Source organism: Vombatus ursinus, unplaced genomic scaffold, assembly GCF_900497805.2.
Source record: "Vombatus ursinus unplaced genomic scaffold, bare-nosed wombat genome assembly UNPS02014813.1, whole genome shotgun sequence".
Taxonomy (NCBI): Eukaryota; Metazoa; Chordata; class Mammalia; order Diprotodontia; family Vombatidae; genus Vombatus; species Vombatus ursinus.
In genome coordinates this window covers 11,242,336-11,266,415 of record NW_020954591.1, presented here as the reverse complement: position 1 = coordinate 11,266,415, position 24,080 = coordinate 11,242,336, and the positions used below count along the sequence as shown (strand labels likewise).

At 39.3% G+C, this 24,080-nt stretch overlaps 1 protein-coding gene across 1 annotated transcript in view; it reads left to right on the top strand.

Moving 5' to 3' along the window:
* Positions 1–24,080, top strand: part of MTUS2 (microtubule associated scaffold protein 2) — a 466,747-nt gene that overhangs the window by 354,951 nt on the left and 87,716 nt on the right. Inside the window, exon 7 of the mRNA XM_027835276.1 lies at positions 19,459–19,525. Within this exon, the coding sequence (XP_027691077.1) occupies positions 19,459–19,525 (67 nt within the window). The remainder of the gene's footprint in view (positions 1–19,458; positions 19,526–24,080) is intronic.

Genomic DNA, 24,080 nt, shown 5'->3' with positions numbered 1-24,080 from the left:
CACACACACACACACACACACACACACACACACACACACACACACACCCACTACACTGCAGTGCCTTGCATAATTCTGGGTTCTTGCAGTTTGAGGTGGGCATTGTCCGGAAAGGACACCCACCCAAACGTTTCTGTGGCCACACCCGGCTCCAAACCCTTGGAATGATTTAATGCATTTTCTGGTATCTTAGGTACCCAACGTCATTGCAGCTCAGAGTTTCTGAGGTCACTCTTACACTTGGGGAAGATGAGCATTATTTCAAGATCATTTCAAGTTTAATCTCAGTTTAGTCCAGCCTTTAAATTTCTATTCTTAAGTTTCCTAAGATTCTCCTTGTATTTGTATAGCGGTAGAAACTCTAAGGTGAAGACAGAGACATACAGAGATTGGCAGAGACAGAGACAGAAAGACACAGAGGGACAGAAGGTGGGAGGGAGAAGAGAGAGAGAGAGAGAGAGAGAGAGAGAGAGAGACTCAGATGTGTGAGAGAATATGGGAGAGAGAGCTATTGTAACAATGTGTTTAAAAAGTTTACCTTAAAAATCCTACCCAGGTATTGACAATAGAGAGCAGATGAGAAAGGATTGTATGATGACCCAACATAAAGCTTTTCTTTCTTTTTCCTTTGGACATTTGCCCAAACACGTAAGCCTGCCCAGGTTGAGAAGGATCATGTGCTTTTAATTTCCTTAATAGAAAGTATGTTGGCAGGACAATTTGTCTGTGTAATATATTTTATTAGGTTGCTGGGTTTCTCTGAGATGTATGTGATAGGCTGATAAAAAGTTGGAGCTGTCTCCTTTGGGTCTAGTGGTGCATCAGTTAGTGAGATAGCTTGAGGTATACAGTATGTTACCAGATGAAGGGAAATGTATGGCTTAGTATAAAACTCATTAAAATGTGGTCTCTGGGGAACAGCTTAGTGATCAGTTCTGCTTGTGAACCTTGACCTGAAGGATGACTGCATACCACCTAGGATGATTAAACTGGCAGCTTTACAGTCACTTAGGCCTTTCTTTAGAGGGAAAAGAATAACTGTGCCCCATTTTTAACATCAGTTTCAATGAGTTTGGCTATTGCTATGATGCACATTGAGATGAAATATTTATATACACAATAGATGTGAATTTATGTGCTTTTAGCTTTAATGGAAATATAAAACATTGGCACTAATTTGTCCCTGAATCCACTATAGCAGTGACCAAGCACCATTTCAAAGAAAAATGTTCAATGTAATAGGAGCAGAAGGGTACTTTGTAATAGTAGCTATAGTTTAAAAAATGTGAAAGAGTTGATACATGTATGTGCATATTATAAAGTTCATGGTCTCTATTATAATACCTATAATAGTACAGTCCATTTTATTTCCTGGAAAAAAAAAAAGTATTTTACTGGGTCTCTGTCTTTTCTTTGTTCCTATCCAAGGGCAAAGAAGTATGAGAGACAGTCATATAATCAGTTTGGGTTTGGAGAGATTAGATGAGAAATATTTTGTAGATGAAAGAAAACTCAAATCATATATTTATTTACCATTAACCATATAGTGGTGTAACTCCTAAACTTCAAATTTAACATGAAACTTTTTGTAGCTGTGAAGATAATGTTGAGTTTATCATCATATATTGTAGACTATTGTAGCTATTGTAGGCTTTCTGTTGTTGACTTATCCTTGCCCAATTACAGTGTGATGGTCCTCCTATAAAAAGGGGAAGCTAGGTGGTACAGTGGGTACCGGGCCTGGAGTCAGGAAGACCTGAGTTCAAATCTGGCCTCAGGCATTTACTAGCTGTGTGACCCTGGGCAAGTCATTTAACCTTGTTTGCTTCAGTTTCCTCATCTGTAAAAAGAGCTGGAGAAGGAAATGGCAAACTCCTCCAGTATCTTCACCAAGAAAATCCCAAATGGGATCACAAAGGGTCACACATGACTGAAACAACTGAACACACTCCCATAAAAGATTTTGGAGAAGTATGCTCACAGATGAGAGACTACCTGAAAGAGCTGAACTCAGACTCAGGAAGACCTGGGTTCAAGTCCTGCCACACACAGGTTGCACATATGTACATAAGAGCAGGTCAGCTTCTCAGTACTCCCAGGCAATTCTTTAACACTTTAATTTAAAAAACCATGGTAGATCTGCATTGGTAGGTGAAATTTTCTCAGTGGGAGTTTCCTATACCAAAGAAATCATAGATGGAGTCCATGAATTTAAAAAAAAAATCATGGGCCAAATTTCTGGAAGACAACAAGGTTTTAAAACCTGGAGAAACTGATTAACTCTGGTCTAGTTACTACCCTTTTTTCAGCCTAAGTCAACTGATGGTATAATCACCAAATGATTAAAAAAAATGCTATGTGCATTATTCACTTCATTGTAGTTCAACAAAAATGAAAAACCATACAATCCATACCTCAGGAAACTTACAATACAACAGTGGGGAAGAAACCTTCATGGTGGTAAAGTGAAGTCAAAGGACTTGAGGTTCTGATCCCAGCTCTGTCATTTCTTACCTGTGGAACCTTAAGCAGGCCACTTGAGCTCTCTGGGCCTCAGTGTCCTTATTTATAAAATGAAAAAATATAACCTAAATATAAATATAAATATAACTAAATAGAACCTCTAAGGTTCTTTCCTGTGACAACATGGTGTAGTGGATAAAACTAGATTTTGAGGCAAGAGGAGCTCAGTCCTAATCCTGCCTCCAATATGTAGCTGTGTGAACAAGGTGAACTCTTCTTACCCTGCGTTTCCTTAGCTGTCCGGGGAATAATGAGGGTAATAGTAGCTCCTACCTAAGTAGTTGTAAGGAAAGAGCTGCGCCAGCCTTAAAAAGCTATCTAAATGTCAACCTTGTGATGATAATCTGATCCCTCATTTTACAAAGGAGGTAACTGAAACTCAAAGTAGTTATATTGTTTGTTAAAGGTCACACAATGAATCAGTGGCTGAGCTGGGATTAGAACCCAGGCTCCCTGGCTTCTAGTCAGATGATAGCACCCACATCATTAAACTCAGAACCTGAGGGACTGGGTAGTTATTCTGTCAATTAACAGAATCCAGGTATTTAACTAACCTGGGGCTGTTATCATGCATAGGACCCTCACCTAAGAGTATCTATGAGTAACAAGTTATGTTCATTAATGAAAAAAAAAAGTGAAAAATTACAGCTTTAAGTCTGAAACATAAAAGACAGCCCCAAGGTAAGGAGAATTGTGTTGTCTCATCTAATACTTTTTCCAAGATTACCATCCTCTAAGACCTTGGTGGAGGGGACATTCTGTGAACACACAGTCAAAAAGATAAAAGCAACATTCTTTGTGATAACTGGACCTTCATAAATCTAGTGGTACCAGACAAGCAAGTACTTATAAGGTTGATAGCATTAGTGGTTGATTTTCTTTAGCTTTGAATACACCATGAATAAACACGGCAGTCTGCTTTTAAAATGGGTCATGTCTCCTAAAACATTTATTTTCATATAAATCCAGATAAAGGATATGTAAAATCAGACATCCACTCTTTACAAGCTGTGCTATATAGCTCTTGACCAACCAGAAATTGTAGAGACCAGGTTGTTTTTTTTAATAACCCAATAAAAATCTTCATCCTAGTAACCAGACATAGCAACCAGCTACCCCAGCTTCAATAAGCCTTTGAAAGAGCCTGACCATTCTTTGTTAGGGATGATGGCTATCTGGGAGTGGGAAGAGAGCAGTATAGATGATGTAAAAACAAAAGTTATCAATAAATATCTATTTTTGAAAAGAGACTAACCATAAATGCAAAGCCTAAGATGCCTCTGGTAACTCTAGCTGATAGTTCAGCACCTCCAGGATCTATAATTTTTGTCAGTGTGGGTGCTCCCATGTCTGTGCAAATCACAACCCCTCTACACCCAGACGTATGCTGGTAAATGTTTAACAGCTGGCTTTCTGAAAAATGTACACTGGCACATTTTTAAGTTTAATCTGCATTATTAACATTTCTCAATCACTTTCTTAAGTCTGAACAGTCAATAAAACAAAAAAAAAAAATCAAGCCCTGATTTGTAGGTTTTGCCAGTTTCTGAGGTATAAATGCTTACACTAAAAATTTAACAATCAGCTCTAGAGCTGGTTCAAGCTGGCTCCAGCACACCCTATCTACAATTTAGTAAATGTTCTTAGGAAATATCTCCGGCCCAAGGTATCCATCTCTCTAGAGCCAAACCTGGTGAGAAGGTTCTCTGAACTTGGCAAGCCTGGACCTCAGAGACCGAGACAGGTTTATCGTGGGCCTGTATTCTAAACCTTCCAAGCCTGAAAGGACCCACCAGTGTTTGTATTCTACCGGCATTGTCTTTTAAAATTCATGAGTGGGTGAATAAAGCATGGACCCTGAAGTCAAGAAGACCTGAGTTCAAATCTAGCCTCACATACTTACTGGCCATGTGAGCCTGTGGCCTGGGCAAGTCACTTAACCCTGATTGCCTCAAAATAAATAAATAAATAAATAGATAGATAGATAGATAAATAAATAAACAAACAAATAAATAAATAAAAGTAAATAAAAATCATTTGGTGACCTGGAACGTCTAAAATCATTTTTAAAAAATCCATGGTCACTTCCATAACGTGATAAAGGCCATTTTGATAAGGGACTTGAGTCAAGCCAAAAAAAAAAATACCTTTAACTTCACATAAGTAGAAAATAGTTTCAGAAATGCATGTATTTCAAAAATAATACTTGATTAGAACTGTATTAGATTAGAAACATAATGCTTTTAGAGAAGATTGCTTTAAAAAAAAACTTCAAGAAAAGCAAATTGTCTTTAGGGGACTTGCTGCCCAAATTGATTCAGTTCCTGTACTTTCAACTGAGTCCACTAGGCAATGCTATAGTGCACAGAGCACTGGACCTAGAGTCAGGAAGACCTGAATTCAAATCCTAGCTCAAACACTTAACTAGTGGTGTGACTTTGGGCAAGCCATATAATTTTCGGCTTCCCCAGTTTTCACAACTGCAAAATAATAATGTAAGCAGCTAGGTGGCGCAGAGGAGAGAGTCCCAGGCCTAAAGTCAGGAAGACTTATCTTCCTGAGTTCAAATCTGACTTCAGACATTTATTAGCTATGTGACCTTGGGTAAGTCATTTAACCTTGTTTGCCTCCATTTCCTCATCTGTAAAATGAGCTGGAAAAGGAAATGGCAAACCATTCCAGTGTCGTTGCCAAGAAAACCCCAAATGTTGTGGAGATATGTTTTATATGATTATTCATGTATAACATATATCAGATTGCTTGCCCTCTTGGGGTTGGGAGAGGAGAGAGGGAGAAAAATTTGGAACTCAAAATCTTTCAAAAAATGAATGTTGAAAGTACAAATACACGTAATTGGAAAAAATGCTATTGAATTAAATTTAATAAGCAATTTAATCAAATTTAAATTATTAATAATTAAATTGGCAATAATTTAGTTATTAGTATGTAATTAGTAATAATTAAATTTAATTTAAATTTATGACCCAAATGGGGTCATAAAAAGTCAGACACAACTGAACAACTGAACAACAACCAAAATAATAATAGCACCCACCATCCAGGGTTGTTGTAAGGATCAATACTTGTAAAACATTAAGTAGGTGCTTAATAAATGTTTGTTTCCTTCCTTCCTGATAGAAATGACAATCGGCCTCAACAAATATTTATTCAGGGCTGACTCTATGTCTAGCACAGTGCTAGCTACTGAGGGGAACACTAACAACATCTTGCTCTAGCTTTCATGGAATGGAATCTAATTGCTGAGACAATATAAGATGCATTAAACAGTCAACAAAAAAACCAGAATAGTTATAATAGAATATATAATAATTATATATAATATAATAGTATAATAGAAGTCTGGTTAGAGATAAATCAATATGGGCTTGAATAGTGGAGAAAGAAGTCCCATGGGTGAAAAGGAGACCTGATCTGGGTCTCAAAGGATGGGGAGGATATACTCAGGTAGAAAGGATTCTGTAGACCATTTGTGTCAGACTCAGAGAGACACAGGATTACTAAACTCAGGCATAAGGATCCTGATGGGCTGCCAAATGACTTAGTTTTAAAATATCATATTATCTGTTTTATTGTATTTTTATTCATTTTATTAAAATACTTCTCAGTTATATTTTAATTGAGTTCAGGCTGCATTCAGCCTGCAGCAGGTGGCATATTTGACACCTCCGTGTACACCATTAAAGTTGGAGGCAACCCTAAAGATCATCTGGGCCTAACTTTTCATTTTACAAATGAGGAGACTGTAGTTTAGGGAGGTGGAACCATTTGCCAAAGGACCAGCTAGGAAGTGATGTGGCCTGGACTTAAAACCAGATCTTTGGATGCTTTGTCTTCTTCTCATTCCTCAATGTCTTCATCTGAAGAATAAACGATTTGCACTGGATCTATGAGGAATAGTTAGATATAAGATTAGTTAGGGAATGGAGGGACAAATTATGAGTTCTTCACCCCCCCAATGGTCCCCACCCCATAGAGAGGTAATGGACTCAGAGAGCAGACTGAGACATCTGTTTTTGTGGGTATGGCCAATGCAGGAATTTGTTGTGCTTTACTATACATATTGGTTGCTAGAGTTTTGTTTTTCTTTGTTTTTCAATGGAGACGAGAAGGGGAAAGGAAGACAGGAAGGGGGTGAAAAAGGCAGATTTTCATTAAACAAAAAAATAAATCATTTAAAAAAAAAGAAATATGTCTCTCACCTCCTGACAGAAGGGTGCGAACTTAAAATGTGGAAAGAGATAATTTTTGGACATGGCTGATGAGGGAATTTGTTTCACCGGATTATATACATATCTATTAAGGGGTTTGGTTTTTTGGAGGGAAAATTTTTTTATAATGTGTTCAGTGGAGGGGGAGGGGAAAATAGTGGGAGGGACAGATGAATTTTTAAAACACTTTTTTCTTGAAAAGTAAAAACAAAATTAGAAGAAAGGAAAAGATGATAAGGTCTCAAGAAATTTAGGCAGCAGTATTTACACTTGAGACATTAAAACTAGGGAGCCGTTATGGCGGGTTCTTGAACAGAGGAGTGAGGAAAATAGTATGTTAGAAAACTCTGCTTTATTTGTGTGAGTAGAGAGATAGGAGGCAGGTAGAAAGCAGAAATTTATTTCAGATTTATTTCTCTGAACTTGAGTAAGAAATGAATTTGCCAGTTGTCCCTTGGTGCACATAGCAGTCCATTCTTAAGTCTATGTCTTAGTTAACTGTCATTTTTCAAAACTAACCAGCACATCTCTCCAGATTTTTGAAAAAAATATTCTCATGTTCTTAAACTGTGTGCAGCAACTGTTACTGCTGTAACAGTAAGCTTTGTCTTCATGCAGTTTCACACAGTAGACATTAATATAATGCTGGGAAAAAATTCAGCATGAAATGTGGTTTCACATTTGGCTAGGCTAGGTTTGATTTCATTTCAGTAAAGGAAAAGCTTATAATTTTGCAAAAAACAGAGTTGCTCACATATAGTTACAATGGAAAGTAATAATAAAGTTATTGATTAAGGCAAGAAAGGCACAGTACTTCCACCACCCTAAAGCCCAATAAAAAGTGAATTGAAAGGCAAAAGGTCAGCTCCCCATCCCAAGGGATTCTTCTGTAGCTTTGCAGAATACGGAACATGCCGGGGCTAGTGCTAATACTGAAAACAGATGTGGTCATCATAAAAGGCACTGTTACCGTGGCATCCTGAAGAGTTAGGTCTTTTTTTCATTTCACTGTATGGCAATAGGAAATTGTGTGAAATATGCAGAAACTGTTTTTTATTGACTTGTCAGCTCCTAATCTTCATCCATCTGCCCCAGGGGAGGAAGCAAGGCAGTAAGGTACCTAGGACTCCTGGTAAAGTGACACAGTCCTTGAGCATTGAGGTGTGTTTGGAATTTTCCTGGATAGAAAATGGAACCTTATTGATTCTTCCAGGGTCAAAGTTCTCTAGACCTCATTTGTGACTTGCTTCTTTGACTTGAGAGAGTATGCTAGTTTCTCCTTATCCTATCTTCCTGGTCTTCCAAAGACCTCGAGAAAGGGATTCCAGTATTTGGGATGGTCTCCTTAGGGCTTATTTTCTTCAAGGAACCTTCATTCCTTCTTTTCTTGATTGTATTTTGAGTTTTGGGATATGTGTGAGTGTGTGTGTGTGTGTGTGTGTGTGTGTGTGTGTGTGTGTGTGTGTTTAACATTGGGTGGGGAAGAAGCTCCCTAGACTCAAGTAAAATTGGATTGGACTGGAGTCATTTGCATCTTTAGACAGGATTGGCTTCATCAGATTACCACTGCCAGTGCCAAGAAATAGGGAAAGGAGACTTCTGGGAGCCAAGATGGCGGAGTAAGCTTTCAACTGCGGCAATTTTCCCTTACTCACCTCCAAATAACCATAAAAAAGCCCCGAAACAAATCCTGGAATAGCCGAACCAGTGAAACAATCTTTTAGCCCGAGAAACTTGGAGGATCAGTAAGAAATGTCTGTCTCACTTGGGTGAAAGGGAAGCACAGCCCAAGATGTGAAGTGTCCCAGCAAGCCAGCAGCAAGTCCCACCTTGGCAAACCAGGGACATCCTGAACTCCAGTGTGGTGGAGCAGGCAAAAGCCAACACCACCCCAGGCAAATAGGAATCCTCCAGGGGCCAGACCTCTGAGTGCTTTAGCACAGCCCTGGGCAAACACGTTGATGCCAACTCTATGTGTGCCTAAGCAAACAGGCAGCTACCAGCAAGTACTGGTCCTCCAGCTTCAGCACAGACCCTGGCAAACAGGCAGCCAAATGCAGAAACACTCCACTGGACCTCAGCACATGCCAGACACCACTACTGGAACCCCAACTCAGCACCAGGTAAGCTGCCAGACTCCTATGGCCTCCAGCAGGTCCAGCCAACCCCCACCCCACACCCTCAGCACGGCACCAGACACAAGGGTCTCCCTTGAGCCTCAGGGCAACATCAGTATAGCACCAGGTAAGCAGCCAGGGCCTATAGCCACTAGCAGAAGATGCCTGAGACAGTGACCCTGCCACCCTGGGAGCAGAGCTCAAATTTAAAAGAAAGGAAAAAGGACAAAAAAAAAAAAGATGAGCAGAAAATAACAGCAACAGAAAAAAAAAAAGAACCTGACCATAGAAAGGTTTGGTGATGGAGAAGATGAAGACAAAGTCAGAAAAGGACAACAATGTCAAAACACCTATGGGCAAAATCCCAAAGAAAAATGGGAAGTGGTCTCAAGCCCAGAAAGACCTCATGGAAGAGATCAAAAAGGAGCTTAAAAATTATATGAGGGGAAAAAAATCATATAAGATAGAAGAAAAAAAGGGAAAAGAAATGAGAGTGATGCACGAGAATTATGAAAATAGAGTCAACAGTCTGGAAAACTGCTTAAAAAGTAGAACTGGCCAAATGGAAAAGGAGATGCAAAAATCCACTGAAGAAAACAACTCCTTGAAGAGTATAATTGGCCAAATGGAAAAAAAAGTATAAAGGCTAATTGAGGAAAATAATACCTTAAAAGTTAATTGGGCAAGTGGAAGCTAATGACTCTATAAGACATCATAAATCAATCAAACAAATTCAAAAGAATGAAAAAATAGAAGAAAATGTAAACTACCTCATGGGAAAAACAACTGACCTGGAAAATAGATCCAGGAGAAACAATATCAGAATCATTGGACTACCTGAAAGCCATAATCAAAGGGAGGACCTGGTCAGCATCTTTCAAGAAATTATTAGGGAAAACTGCCCTGATATCCTGGAGCCAGAGGATGAAATGGGCCTTGAAAGAATCCACCACTCACCTCAGGAAAGAGATCCCAAAATATAAACCCCAAGGAACATTACAGCCACGTTTCAGAACTATTGAGTCAAGGAAAAAATACAACAAGTGGCCAGAAAGAAACAATTCAAATATCAGAGAGTCATAATCAGGATCACACAGGACCTGGCAGCTGCAACACTGAAGGATCAGAGGTCATGGAACATGATGTTCTGGAGAGCAAAGGAGCCAGGACTACAACTAAGAATCACCTACCCGGCAAAATTAAGCATAATACATCAAGAGAAAAAAAATGGTCATTCAATAAAATAGAAGGATTTCAAGACATCATAAGGAGGAGACCAGAACTAAACCAAAAATTTGACCCTCAATATCAAGACCCAAGAGAAGCATAAACAGGATTTTCCAAGTATACCATCATATCTTCAGGAAGTAGAGAAAGTGAGATTTTTATCTGAGACTGGAAGGAAGCCAGGGAAGCTACTTGGCCAAGATGAAGAAGGAAAATATCCAAGCCCTGGGAACAGTCGACAAAAATGCTAGAGTCAGAATGAAGTATGCAGTGCTAGGAATTGCAAGGAGGCCAGTGTCAGTGGACCACAAAACACGGGGAGGGGAATAAGGTGTGAGGCAACCAGAAGAGTAAAAGGGGCTAGGTTATGAAGGGCTTTGAAATCCAAACAGAGGATTTAGTACTTGATCTTGTAGGTAACTGGGAGCCACTGGAGTTTCTTGAATAGAGCAGACTTGCTTAAAAAGATCATTCTGACAATCAAGTGGAGAGTGGATTGGAGCTGGGAGAATAGCAGGGATCAATATAGAGAGACTAACCAACAGGCCATTGGAGTAGGCCAAGTGTGAGGTAATGAGATATTTCATAAAAGCGCTTGTAATGTTAATAAAGAGAAGTGGACATAAATAAGAGAAGTCACTTTGGGAGAAATGCCATGAATTTACCACTGATTGAATACAGGGGTTAGTGAGAGTGATGGCTTGAGGATAACAACTGTCTTTTGATCCTGGATGACAAGGAGTTTGAGGTACCCAAAGTAGTAATATAAAAATTTGGAAGAGGGAAAGGTTTTGTTGGGAGGGTGGAGGGGAATAGTTTTATTAAATAAATTTGAACTGAGAATCCACTATGCCTTGCTATGTCTCAATGCATTTGGATTCTCAAATCAAAGAATAAAAAATTAAACTTCATGAACAAAAGAGAGAAAGAAGTAGGGAGGGGAGGGGGAGGAAGAAGGTTGAGGGGAAAATAAGAGGACTTAACAGAAGAATGAATGCTACTAGAAACTATTCAGTGGTCATTTGGTCTCACTGGTTTCATAGGTTTCCTGGACTCAGTGGGAAGGAAATAACTTCAAATTAAATCAGTAAGAACGTATTAGTAATAGGCTAGCTATCCTCTGATCTTTGGCTTTGGGAAAAGACTGATAGGATACTCAAATGTAGAGTCATATTGATGAGGCCAAGAAGGGGAAGCATTTTCACATCCAATTGAATTCCATGAGAATTACCAACCATCTGAAAGATAACATTTCGTTAGCAAATCCTCTTGAAATAATAGGACATGTCAGGGCCTTGTAAGCTGGCAAAACATCTGAGGTACTTGAAGGTTAATGGAAAGATTAGCTGACACTAGAGCGTGCCAGTCTCTTACAGCTGAAAAAGATTAAAGGCTGCCTTCCCAAACAGTGAAGGAAAGGTATTAGAACTGAGCAGTGTCTGAATTCTATAGACCTGATCTAACTTCTATCTTGAGAATGAGATAGAATGGTGACAAAGGCAACCAACTGCAGAAACTCGGCTGCTGAGATACCTGCAGAACATAAGGCCTTTACAAATCTCCTGCTGAATTCCCGTGAGTTGATATGAAGCATGATATACCCTCATAATTCAATAATTCTAAAAACTGTTATTCTCTGAAATACTCTCCACCTAGGATATTTTTAAGGTAAGGGAAAGTAAGGATAGATACTGCCTTAAGCATTATATACATAACTTTTTAGAATGTCATTGTACCGGTCTTTTAGGACTATAAGTGACACCTTTTGCTGCTTTATATTGGGTCTCTTGGTTATCTAAGGAACAATATTCCCACAATGCCAAAGACTCCATTCCAATGTGGATACCTCTGGACTGAATGTGTCCAGATGTTAGAGACAAGGATGGTGTAAGAGAACTTAAAATTATGTCATTTGAAGGTTGTGTTGAAGAAGCTTTCAGGAAATTTAGCCTAGAAGAGAACAGATAATGGAGTAGTGGGATGATGATAATGGTTGTCCAAAAATTTAAAGACTGACATATGGAGGAAGGATAAAATTTCTTTGTCTTTTTTTGGGGTCCCAGAAGGGAGAAGTAGGATAAATGAGTGGAATGTACAGGGAAGCATATTTCAGCTAAATATGGAGGAATTTCCTAACATTCGGAGCTGCTTTATGAGATAATGGGTTCCTTGAAACTGGAAATATTTAAGCAGATGTTAGATGATCCTTTTTGGGGCTAGGGGAGGATATTATAAAGGAAACTATACAGTATCTGCTAGGGGTTGAACCAAATGACCTCTGAGGTCCCTTCTAACTTGAAGATTATATGATTCTATGGGAAACATTATCTATATATGCATATATATATAAAATATATTCATACACACACACATGCATGCTCACATACATATATATCATACTTTAACAGACTCAAATGGTGATGCCAGGAGGGGAAAGAAAAAAATCAAGTTTTTAAGGAATATTTCTTTGCAACTTGATTTTTCATGGGAATATTACATTTCCATTGCTCTCAAGATGAGGTCTAGTGAACTGAAGGAGAGTAGAGAATTCTCACTCAGAACTAAATTAATGTCACCAAGAAAAAGAGGTAGATGGAACTTTCATTGGTAAGCTCAAATGGCCAATGTCAGTCTCAGGTTCAGTCTATTTGAATAGTGAGATAATAACTGTAAAGGGAAAATTCTTTTAGTGGTTGAGTATCTGGACTGTCTCACCAAGAGAGTTTAGATCACTAATACTGAGTTCTATTTTTAGCCCTTTTGAGAACAGGACCCCATATGTCTGGCTCCAGTAGGGAAATTTTCCACTTGTCCACTCTTCAGGGAAACACTGATCCGACTCAGTGATATCAGAAGGAAGCCATGCTCACATGCCAATCATTCTCTCACATCATCACCCTAGACCTGACTTATATTTTGGGAATGAGATGGCATGGTGTCAGAGTCAATTGACCGGGCTAACTGCTCATAAGAATTGCTGTTTAGATGCCCACACAACCTATGGCTGGACTATGGAACACAAAAATGGATAGAGTAGTACTTTCAGAGTTCAGTAACACTAAATATCATGCCCTCTGAAATAGTCTTCACCTACAAATAGTGAATTATCTTCCTTATTTCAAGAATAAAGAGAATGGAGTGAGATCATCCCAGTTCATCAACATGGTCTCATTCTCTGGTCTCATTCTCTTTCCTTCATAGCCTTGACCAGTTCAATTATATAGTGCCTTCCACTTGACTTCTTTTCATTCTTGTCCTTCAGTTGTTCTTCCCTAATGATTTCATTGATTTAGGTGCCTCCCAGTAAGGAAATTCTCTCTATTACAACACATTGGCAACTCAACTGTAACATATAGTCTTAGAGAGTTTCCTTTGGAGCTGAAAGATTAAGCCCATGGCCACATACCTCATCCATGTCAGAGGCAAGACTTGACTCCAAGATTGGACCTATTGCAACTGCTCCATTCTGACTCTTGTCAGGTACTTAATTAGTGGGCACTTAATTAGTTTCTGATGAGCAGATTTGAATTATCCTGTAGGACTGCAAGTGCTACCTGAGTTACATCACTTCTTACAAAGGACATAGGATTTGGAGTCAGAGTACCCATCTGAATCCCAGGTCTGCCTATATGACCATGGGCATGTCACTTAATATCATTGGGCCTCAGTTTCCTCATCTATAATGTAAGGAGACTGTATTCAGTGACCTCTAGGTTTCCTTCTATCTCTCAATCTGCAAGCCTATGAGTTGAAATATTCCAGCAGTGTCATAGATGCTGAGTCATTCTTGGACAGGGAAGTCCTTGATCACCCTGACAGCTTGGATAATGGGAAATGATCAATAGCTTTCTTGAAGCAAAAAATTAATAAATTAGAAAAATTGGTCCAAAAGCAGGCACTTACAGGAATGCCTTGGGCCAGACCACATACAGCCTCAGGAGCCATGATCTCCTCATCATCAAAAGGCATTTCTTAAGTAAAAGCCTTTCTGCATATGTGTTTGTAATGTTATGGAAAATTACATAGACACAAAGACTATTCTGTAGGATCTTACAGTCTAGCATATGCAATCCAGCCCTGCTGTGGGTAGATACAAAGGAAGAATAGACATTGGGAAAAGTGCATATTTATGATCAATCAATGCAATAACTGTAAATAAGCAACATTATATAGATTATATGTTTAGGAGTATGTGAATGGGGATTTAGGGGAGTTTTATGTAGGGACAAGGTAAAGTCAAAGAAATTCCTACACCTCTTTTCCATGAAGTATGGTAGTATGGTTAATGCATAGAGTACTGAATATAGAATCAGAAAGACCTGGGTTCCAATACTGTTTCATCTACTTAATAACTTTGGGACTCTGGACAAACACTTAACCTCCCTGGGTCTCAGTTCCCTCTTCTTCAAGTGGGCTTTGATGACCCGTAAGGTCCCTTCCAGCTCTAAATCTGTTATCCTATTGACTTTAAGTAAGATGTGTGCTGTCCATATAAAATATTGGGACTGCTTGGATTGTCCAAAGTGGCTCATGAGAGACACTCATTGATTGACATTTCTGCAATCTTACCCATCCCCTCCAAAGAAGACTGCAAAGAGTTGGACAGTTCTTTTCTCCAATCTCTGAGAGACATAGTGGACCAGAACTGAATCAGTCTTTCTTCAAAAATATTGCTACCAGTACAATAGACCCAAAACAAAAGTCACTTCCCTAGTTGTTGCTGTTGTTCAGTCATGTCCAATTTTCTTGACCCCCTGAACCATGGCAAGCTGGGCCCCTCTATCCTCCACTGTCTCTCAAAGTCTGACCAATATTATGTTCATTGTTTCCATGACAACATCTGTCCATCTCATCCTCCGCTGTCCCCTTTTTTCTTTTGCCTTCTTTTGTCTTCTCCAGCACTGCAATTCAAAAGTATCAACTCTGCAGCACTCAACTTTCCTTGTAGTCCAACTCTTTTACCTAGTTACTAGCCCTTAGTGGAGGAGAGTAGCCCAAACCAACACCCTTTGGCTTGGCTCCTTCCCATCAAACGCTGATTACATAAAAAAAAAAAACAATCAAAAATAGTAACGAGCAAGCAAATCCATTTATCCAAGCAAAGCAGCAAACAGAAATTGGCAATGTGATGCAGATTAGAATATAGCATAAAAAGACACGAGACAGTGAGCTTTTCTGATGGAAGTGAGATCACATCTCAGCTCAAACTGAAAGACTCCAACCTCATCCAAGGGGAAATTCTCTTTCTGAAATGTTTAGGAGGCAAACTGGAAATCAGGGAAATCTTGAGGAGCTAGCTTCTCCTACATGTTTCCAGTTTCCAAAGTCTTTCAATCTCTCTCAATCTCTCTCTCCCTCTCCCTCTCCCTCTTTCTCTCCCTCTCTATTTCTCCCTCTCTCCCCATCAGTCCTGAGAATAGCTGCAGTTATACAGATCTCTTTCTTAAAGAATGTCTCCTTCCAAAAAGTTTTCATACCAACTCTCAAGAGGGCACACAGCCTTATATCATCATTCTCCCCACCAATTAGCAATCTCCTTCTACATATGCAATAGATGCAAACACCCCAGGCTTGTCCAGAAACTCAGATTATATTCATTTCATAAACTGCTAGGAGGCAGTTTAGTACAGCAGAAATAGCATTAGATTTGGAATTAGAGGTTTTTTTGGATTAAATCCTGCTGTGCCACTCCTTACCTCTGTGACCCAGGACGAGTCATTTAACCTTCTCTAGGCTTCCATTTCTTCATTGGACTAAGCATAACCCCTGAGGTCCCTTCCTAGCTTTACCTCTGTGATCCTGATGTTAAAAATCAGTTAAATTTTACGAACACTATTCAAGGGTATAAGAAGAGGAAAAAAGAGACCAGTAGAAACAAAGTTCTTTCTTTTCTGCACTAACTTCTGAGAGGATGCTGCTCAACAGATTCAGTTAACCTCCCCTTCTAGCTTCTTCTGGCCTTCTTCCCCTATTATGGTGCCCTTTCCTCTAAAACAATAGGTGAGTAAGGGAGCATTCAAGGAAAACCATCCCTGGGGCTGGTTGAACTGGCAGATTTTCACCCATAGTAACTCTTGAAGGCTTACCTACTAAGGCGAAGAGGAGCTGCTGTTCATGACAATAAAGTACTCATGCCAATAATATCACAAGTCTCTTAAGTTTGAAGTAGTGGATGTGGTAACTACCTAGAACAGTGCCTTGTACTTGGTAAATATTTGAGGAATCATAAATGTGAAAATGGCATGTTGAACACAAGGGAATGGGCCATTTCTTGAACTCGGATACTTTGTACCTGGATTCAAGATAGCTGTAATTCCCCTAAAACATCATTTATTTCAGAACTAGTGAGTGAATAAAATACCACGGTCCTTGTCATTGTTGAGTTGTTTCAGTCATGTCCAACTCTTCATGACCTCATTTGGGGTTTTCTTAGCAAAGATACTGGAGTGGTTTGCCATTTCCCTCTCCAGTTCATTTTACAGATGAGGAAACTCAGGCAAATGAGTCCGGTGACTTGTCCAGGCTCAAATATCTAGTAAGTGTCTGAGACCAGATTTGAACCCAGGAAGGGGAGTCTTCCTGACTTCCAGGCTTGGCACTCTATCCACTGCACCATCTAGCTGCCCCAGTGTACCAATAATAACTTTAATTCTATAAGAAGATTTAGGAATTAATATATATATTTGAAAATATTTCAGACTTGGGTATTACATACAGAGTAAACAAGTTGACATTTTGAAGGCTATTCATTTTATCATGTTCCCTAAAATAAAATTGTTGAATTGAGCTAATTGAAAAAAAAATAGAAGTTCTCCCATTAGCTTGAGATAACATGTTGAAAATGAGACAAGGTAATGGTATTGTTAGAGCAACGAGTTCATCTATTATACTCAACACTGGTCAGACTCCAGCTGGAGCACTTGCTTAGCTCTGGGCTCTACAACTTGATGGAGCCATGAAGAATGACACTAACATCAAAGGAGAGTCACAAAGATGATTAAAGGGTTCCAAGGGTGTGGCCCTTTAGGTCCTCAAGTGCAGCTCTTTGACTGAATCTGAACTTCACAACAAATCCCCTTAATAAAAGGATTATAAAGGATACACACACATAAAGGATACACATATAAAGGATGATAAAAGGACTCAGCCAAAAGGCCACACCCAAGGACCTAGAGTAGAGGGCCACATGTGGCCCTGAGGCTATAGGTTTCCCACCCCTGGGTTAGACTATAAGAGCTATATGGAAGGGCTAGTGGAATTTAGGCTATTTTATCTAGAGAAGGCATATTTTATAAAGGAAGGTAACCACCTGTTTTCCATCCACTGATGACAGAATGAAGGAAAATGGACTAAAAGTGAAATCTGAGGGATTTGGGTTACCTGGAAGGGAGGAAGGAGGGACGTTTATATAGTCCTTTACATTTATATAGTGCCTACGATGTGCCAGGCACTGTGCTAAGCACTTTTTACAGATAGATACCCAAGCAAGGGCAGAATGAAAGAAGTGTGTTTTAGTGTGTTTGAGTGACAATCATAATTTATAAAGCAGCTTAAGATTTCAAACCTTGGGGAACTCATGCCAGAGGAGGGATCTGAACCTTATTTATTCATTAGATCCCAAAACTTTATCTGGTGCATCATTCTGCATCTTACGGTACCAGAGGTTGGACTACCTTTTCTTTTTCTTTTTAAATCTTATCATTAGTTTAAACATCGTATTTGCTAAATTATCTTGAACCTCTGGAAACCATTTTCCATGGATTAGTATAGAGAAACCAAAATGGCACCCACTAAGTTAATGAAGCAGCACCACCTCTTCAGGCTTGTAGATGTCTGTGATGATGGCTTCTTTTTGTGACATTCTTGATTTTTAAATGCTTTTTTAAATTTATTTTTAAATGTCAGAATGTCACCAAATATCTGAATACTTGGAATAACATAAAACATCCAGATGTTGAGTGATTTTTTTTTTTGCCATTTTCATCTGGATCATGAGATATAGAACCCAATCACATGACCATCCCATAACAGCCATTAGGAAAAAAAGGATTTGGAAAGCTAGTTAGAAATTGGCACTGATCCCGTAAGTGGAATAAAATCAAGGTTAACTGTAGTTTAAGAAAAATTTTTTTCTAAATTCACTAGGAGCATTGTTTTCTCCTGATGATAGATGTGTTAGATATTTTTGTTTCCTTTGTTCCCCATTCCGACCTTAGGTACTTCTCAGAAAATCAGTTTACTGGGCTGGGGGGAGGGGTTAGGGGAGGGCATTCTACAGAATAAAATTGCCAGACAAGGGTTTTCTTTGAGACCTTGGTTTTCATAACTTAAAGGGTACTATACTCCCCTCCAGCATTTTCAATTTTACCATTTAAAAATTATTATTTTTTGTTGTTGTTTAGTTATTTCAATCACAACTGACCCTTTCATGACCCCATTTGGGGTTTTCTTAGCAAAGATAGTGGAGTGATTTGCCATTTCTTTCTCCAGCTCATTTTACAGTTGAGGAAACTCTTGAATGACTTGCCCATGGTCACACAGCCAGTAAGTATCTGAGGCTAGATTTGAACTCAGGAAGTTGAGTCTTCCTGACTCCAGGACAGTACTCTATCCACTATGCTACCTAGCTACCCCTTATTATTTATCACATTAATTAATAAAATACAATTAGATGGTGACTAAGTCAACTGAACAAATTGTACTCTGTCCTCTAATTAAGATCAGAATGAATGCTGATTCAAAAGTGACACTAAATGACATGTTTCTTTTTGTGCCTCATCCTCCTAACTCCTTTTTTGATGCAGATAGTAGGATCCCATAATTCTTAGAAACTAAATTTTAGTATTAGCACCTTATTATTATAAAAAAATTTATGTTTTTCCTTTAAAATGTTCCCATCTTTATTATTTAGCAGCTGGGTTGGTGGCTTTTCATAATAAGGACAAAATTATATTGTTGAGGGTATTTTCCTACTTGGGCTCTTTGCCCATCAAAAATTATTATGTTTCATAAACAGAATATGAATTTTAGAGGTCAAAGTCATATTAGTTTGTGTGACTTAGGCATGTATATCCGCAGCTATGATAAGAAAGTGTACCCAAAGTAACATTATGTATGGAAAAATACAATCCATGCATATAAATGATATTGCAAAGTTTGCATTTTGGATCTGCTAGAAATGAATGAGTCAGACTTGGCTTCCATGGTAAGTTTTATTTTTATATTAGATATATTGTAATAGAAAATAATCTGCTTAAAGGCTAAACTTGTAAATATTTGCTTAATCTGGTTCATTAATTAAACATGTGAAAATGCTTAACTAGGATAAAACTAGGGACTTGGTATCCATTTTGTTTTTTCAGAATGAAAGTGCCCTTGTGAAAGAAAAAGAGCTGTCAATCGAACTTGCAAACATCAGGGATGAAGTTGGTAAGTAGGGCATTGAAAATAAGTAGTGTAAAGAATGTCCATTCCTGAATGCATATGAATGTGTAGCCAAAACAATTATGCCTTGTGTAATCAGCTACTAGGAAAAAAAATACTGCCTAGACAAAATAAAATCTGTTTCAGAGCGCAGTAGTGGATTTCAGTGGCCTTGCAGGGAACCATAATTTTTACCTCCCCGAAATTACAGCAGCAGGTTCTTAACAGTACACATAGGAGCTAATCAAGCATTTACAATGCTCCTCACAGATGGTGATAGATATCAGTCAGTATGGTCTATGGTAGGCAGCCATCTATCCATCTAGGCCCAAACTGAGCCCAGGGCTCAGGTCATGCATCATTTGAAAAGAAACAAGACATCTCAAGAGCTGTATGGTGAATAATAATGTATGTTCTCTCTAGGATGCATGTAAATCCATGACCTCATTGTGTATCCTTTCATAAAATAATCATACTGTGAAGGAAAGTAAGGTCAAAAAAATAAATTTAGTTGGATTAAAATATGAAGCTTATTAAAATTCATGATCCCTTACTAATGAAATGGTATAGGAATGGTTTAGGTCTCTGAACCACAGGAAGCCTACCTTTTTTTGGAGGGGAGGGGTCCTTAAGAGCTATGATTTCCTCCATACAGGTAACTCCATGTGGGGGAACTCCTTCTACCAGTGCAGATTGGAAACCAATTTGCAATTTAGTGTCTTAAGAGTTGTTTGGAGAACGAATAAATTAATTGATTTGCTCAGGGTCCACACAGCCAGTGTGTATAAGAGATCAAACTTGTCCAGATTTTCCTGATTCTGATGAAGCTGGCTTTCTATCCCCTCCTGCTTTCCCCTCAGTACTTAGGAATAATTACTTCATAGAAGTAGTACATCTTAAAATAGTTTGTCTTCAGGCACTGGCAATATGGAAAGGAAAGGAACTTACAGCAGTCAACACTAGGATGTGGCTTTTAACCATCTAATATAGACCCCAATATACCTTAACATTGATTTTTTTTTCATTATACACATGGGGTAACTGAAGCCCTGAGATGTAAATTGGCTTATGAGGGTCCTAATAGGACCTAATAGTAGCTAATAGGTGGATACAGTGAATTCTTGATAACTGACAAGATGGCTACCTAATTGGTGAATTGTCCACAGTGAATTTTAAAATCTGCATCTGTTTCCCCTCTACCCTTCAATATTCTTCTGGACCATCTTTCTCTATATAGAGAGAACTTTTTTTAGGGAGTATTTAGTACTAGGAATGGTCAACAGTATTAGAAATGAAAGAGATCAAGGAAGATGGAGATTAAAAAAATGGCCATTGAAGCTGGGGATTGGGAGGGTAATAGTGATCATAGAGAAAGCATTTTCAGTAGAAGAGTGGAGTTAGCTGCCAGGTTATGAGTTGAAGCCTAGGGGTTATAAGTCTGGGCCTGGTGGCAAGTCAAAGCTAAAGGAGGGCAACAAAATGTTCTAGGCCCTTGAGTTCATGTCATGAGGGTTGGTTGAAGGAATTGGCCATGTTTAAGCTGGAGAAGACTCAGTGAGGTCATGACAGAACTGTCCAAAAGGGGAATGGGATGCCTTAAGAAGAGGTGATGGGTCTTGAAGTAGAGGCTGAATGACTGCTTATTGGATATGTTAAGAGTAGGGATTCCTCTGGTGTATATGTTGGACTTGATAGTATGGAAGTACCATCCAACACTCAGATTTTTTTTCTATAATCCTGGGTAGAGGAGACCATGAGTAGTGAGAAAGTGAAAAGATCTTGTAGAGATGTTTTTAAAGTTTGGCAGTGAAATGGAGGAAAAACATTAGACTGGCATAGAAGAGAAGAGACGGGAGGTCAGGAAAGGAGAGGGGGGAAAGGAAATTTGGAACAGAAACTATGAAGAGTGGAGGGTGCAGGAGCAGAGGAGCATAAGATCAAGTAGAATGATTACTGAATAGCAGTGAGGACCGAACCAAGGTTATAAAACATGAATTTGTAGAAGGTCAGCTCATTTTTGTGATTTTTCTTCATTGATGTTCAAAATTCTAAGGAGAGAGGAGAATAATTAGAAAGTGAGGGTTAAGTTGGGATGGTGATTTGCAGGTTAGTCATAATAAAAGGTCATAGAAGGGAAGGAGAGGGGAGGAAGGGATTCTAGGATAGCCATTAATGAACATTAATGCTATTCCATGGGGTCAAGTCTGGACCTGGAGGCAAGTCAAGCCAAAACGCGGGAGATGGATTAGGGGAATAGGGATATGGTAAGGAACCGGAAGTCACCAACAGCTGGAGAATACACCCATCGTTGGCGAAAGAGTGAGAAGGGTGGAAGGATAAGAGGTTTTGGTTAGAAAGTAGAATTTCAAAATTCCAGATCTTAGAGGTGACATAATTTTTAAGATATAGTAATGTCTAATGTGTAACCATGTTGGTGTGTGGCTGAAGCAGGAGTGGAGAAGGGAATTGAGGAAGTCAAAGAACTGAGAAGTTCAGTTTTTAGAGGAGTGATCATTGTGAACATTGAAGTCCCTCAGAATAATACAGGGGACAGCGATATAAACCAGGTACTAGATTCACTGAGAAAATTGAAATGACCTAAAGATGCGTGGATAACAGTAACAATGATGGCGAGAGGGTGGTATCCATAGGTTGTATGAACTTCAAAAGACGAAAAGTAATTGAGAGAAAGTGGTGGAAACTAGTGGAACTAGAAATCTCTCTCTCCCTCCTAGCCTTACCCTACGAGTTGGGAGGGAATGGGAAAAGATGTGACCTCTGTTGGAAAGGATTGGGGAAAGCCTGGCTTTTGTAAATATGAGGCAGGATAAGGAATGTTGGTTGTGTCTCCTGGGATAGCAGTACTCCCATGGGGAACACATGTGCTTAGGGTGTGATGGAACTAAGATTTCTAGGGCCCTGTGGCTGGCGAGTACCTCTATTTATGGTTCATTTAAAATTGATTTCTAAGTATAGTTTTTCTTCCTTTACTAAAAGGAGAAAGTCTTTTTCTTCTTCAATGGGATCTGTCACTTCTTTTGTCATTGAAAAAGGTCATTAGCCGTCTTTTCTCTCCAGAGGTGGCTCAAATCCTGGAAGAAACAATAATTCTCACCCTCCATTTACAGCAATCCTTGGTACTTACCTTTCACAAATTATCATCCACCACATTTCCAGCCTCAGTGTCAGAAACTCCCCTCAGAATACTTCACCAACAGGGAGGCCGGTGTCCTATCACTAACAGAATCTTGGCACTGTCACTAGTGGGGGGTCCTTAGCAGCCCCCTCAATAGTGAGGTCTGCCCTACGTAGAAACTCTGACCAACCAAGTACCATATTGTCAGAGATTTAGAGCTGGAAGTGTCCTCAGAGGTCATCACATCCATTTCATAGACGAAACAACTGAAGCGAACAGAAGTGAAAGGACCTGGGCAAGGTCACACAGATAGAAAGTAGAAGAGTTAAGATTTTAATGTAGGTCCTCTGATTCCAAATCCAGCCCTCTTTCCACTATATTATCCTCATTTTACAGATAAGACACAGGAAAGTGAAATGATTTGCCTAAAGTCAGTACAGATTTATAGCATGAAAAATCCAACCCAGGATTTCTGACTCTAAATGCAATTTTCTTTCCAATGTACCCTATTCTATCTCCCAATCCCTCTTCCCATACTCACACTAATAGTGACTATGCCCTAGTCTGTCACTAATGGAGAACCCTCTCAAATGATAGGAATTATTTATCATCCCTTCATTAAGGGACTTTGAGAGGTTTCCCTCCAGTTTCACTTAAAAAAAGGCCACAGACTATATGAGCCCTCAGTTCACAGGGTTTACAGTGGGGAAGAACCAGAGGTCATCTAGCCCAAATTCTGTATTTTACAAATAAGAAAATGAGGCCAAAAAGCCACATGTAATAAGTATCAGAGGTGAGCTGACGCAGGCCCTCTTCGCTTCACCCCAGGACTGTTGCACCAGTCTTCTGGTTGATCTCTCTGCCTGAAGTCTCTCCTCACCCCAGTCCATCGTTCTACTCAGTGGTCAAATTGTTCTTCCTAAAGTGCAGGTTTGACCAGTTGTCTGTCTGTCTCTGTCTCCCTCTCTCCTCTCCCTCTCCTCTCCTCTCCTCTCCTCTCTTCTCTTCTCCTCTTTCCTCTCCTCTCCTCTTTCCTCTCCTCTCCTCTCCTCTTCTCTCTCTTCTCTTCTCTTCTCTTCTCTCTCTCTCCTTTTTCTTTCCTCTTCCTCTCCTCTCTCTTTCCCTCCCTCTCCCTCTCCTCTCTCTTTCTCTCTCTCTATCTGTCTCACACACACATATACACACACACTCTATCTCTCTCCTCCTCTCTCTCTCCTCTTCTCTGTCTCTCTCGCTCTGTCTCTCTCTCTCCTTTCTCTTTCCCTCCTGCTCCCTCTCCTCTCTTTCTCTCCCTCTCTCTCCTTTCTCTTCTCTCTTTCTCTCTCTGTCTCTGTCTCTGTCTCTTTGTCTCTCTGTCTATCTGTTTATCTCTCTCTCTCACACACACACACACACACACACACACACACACACACACACACACAC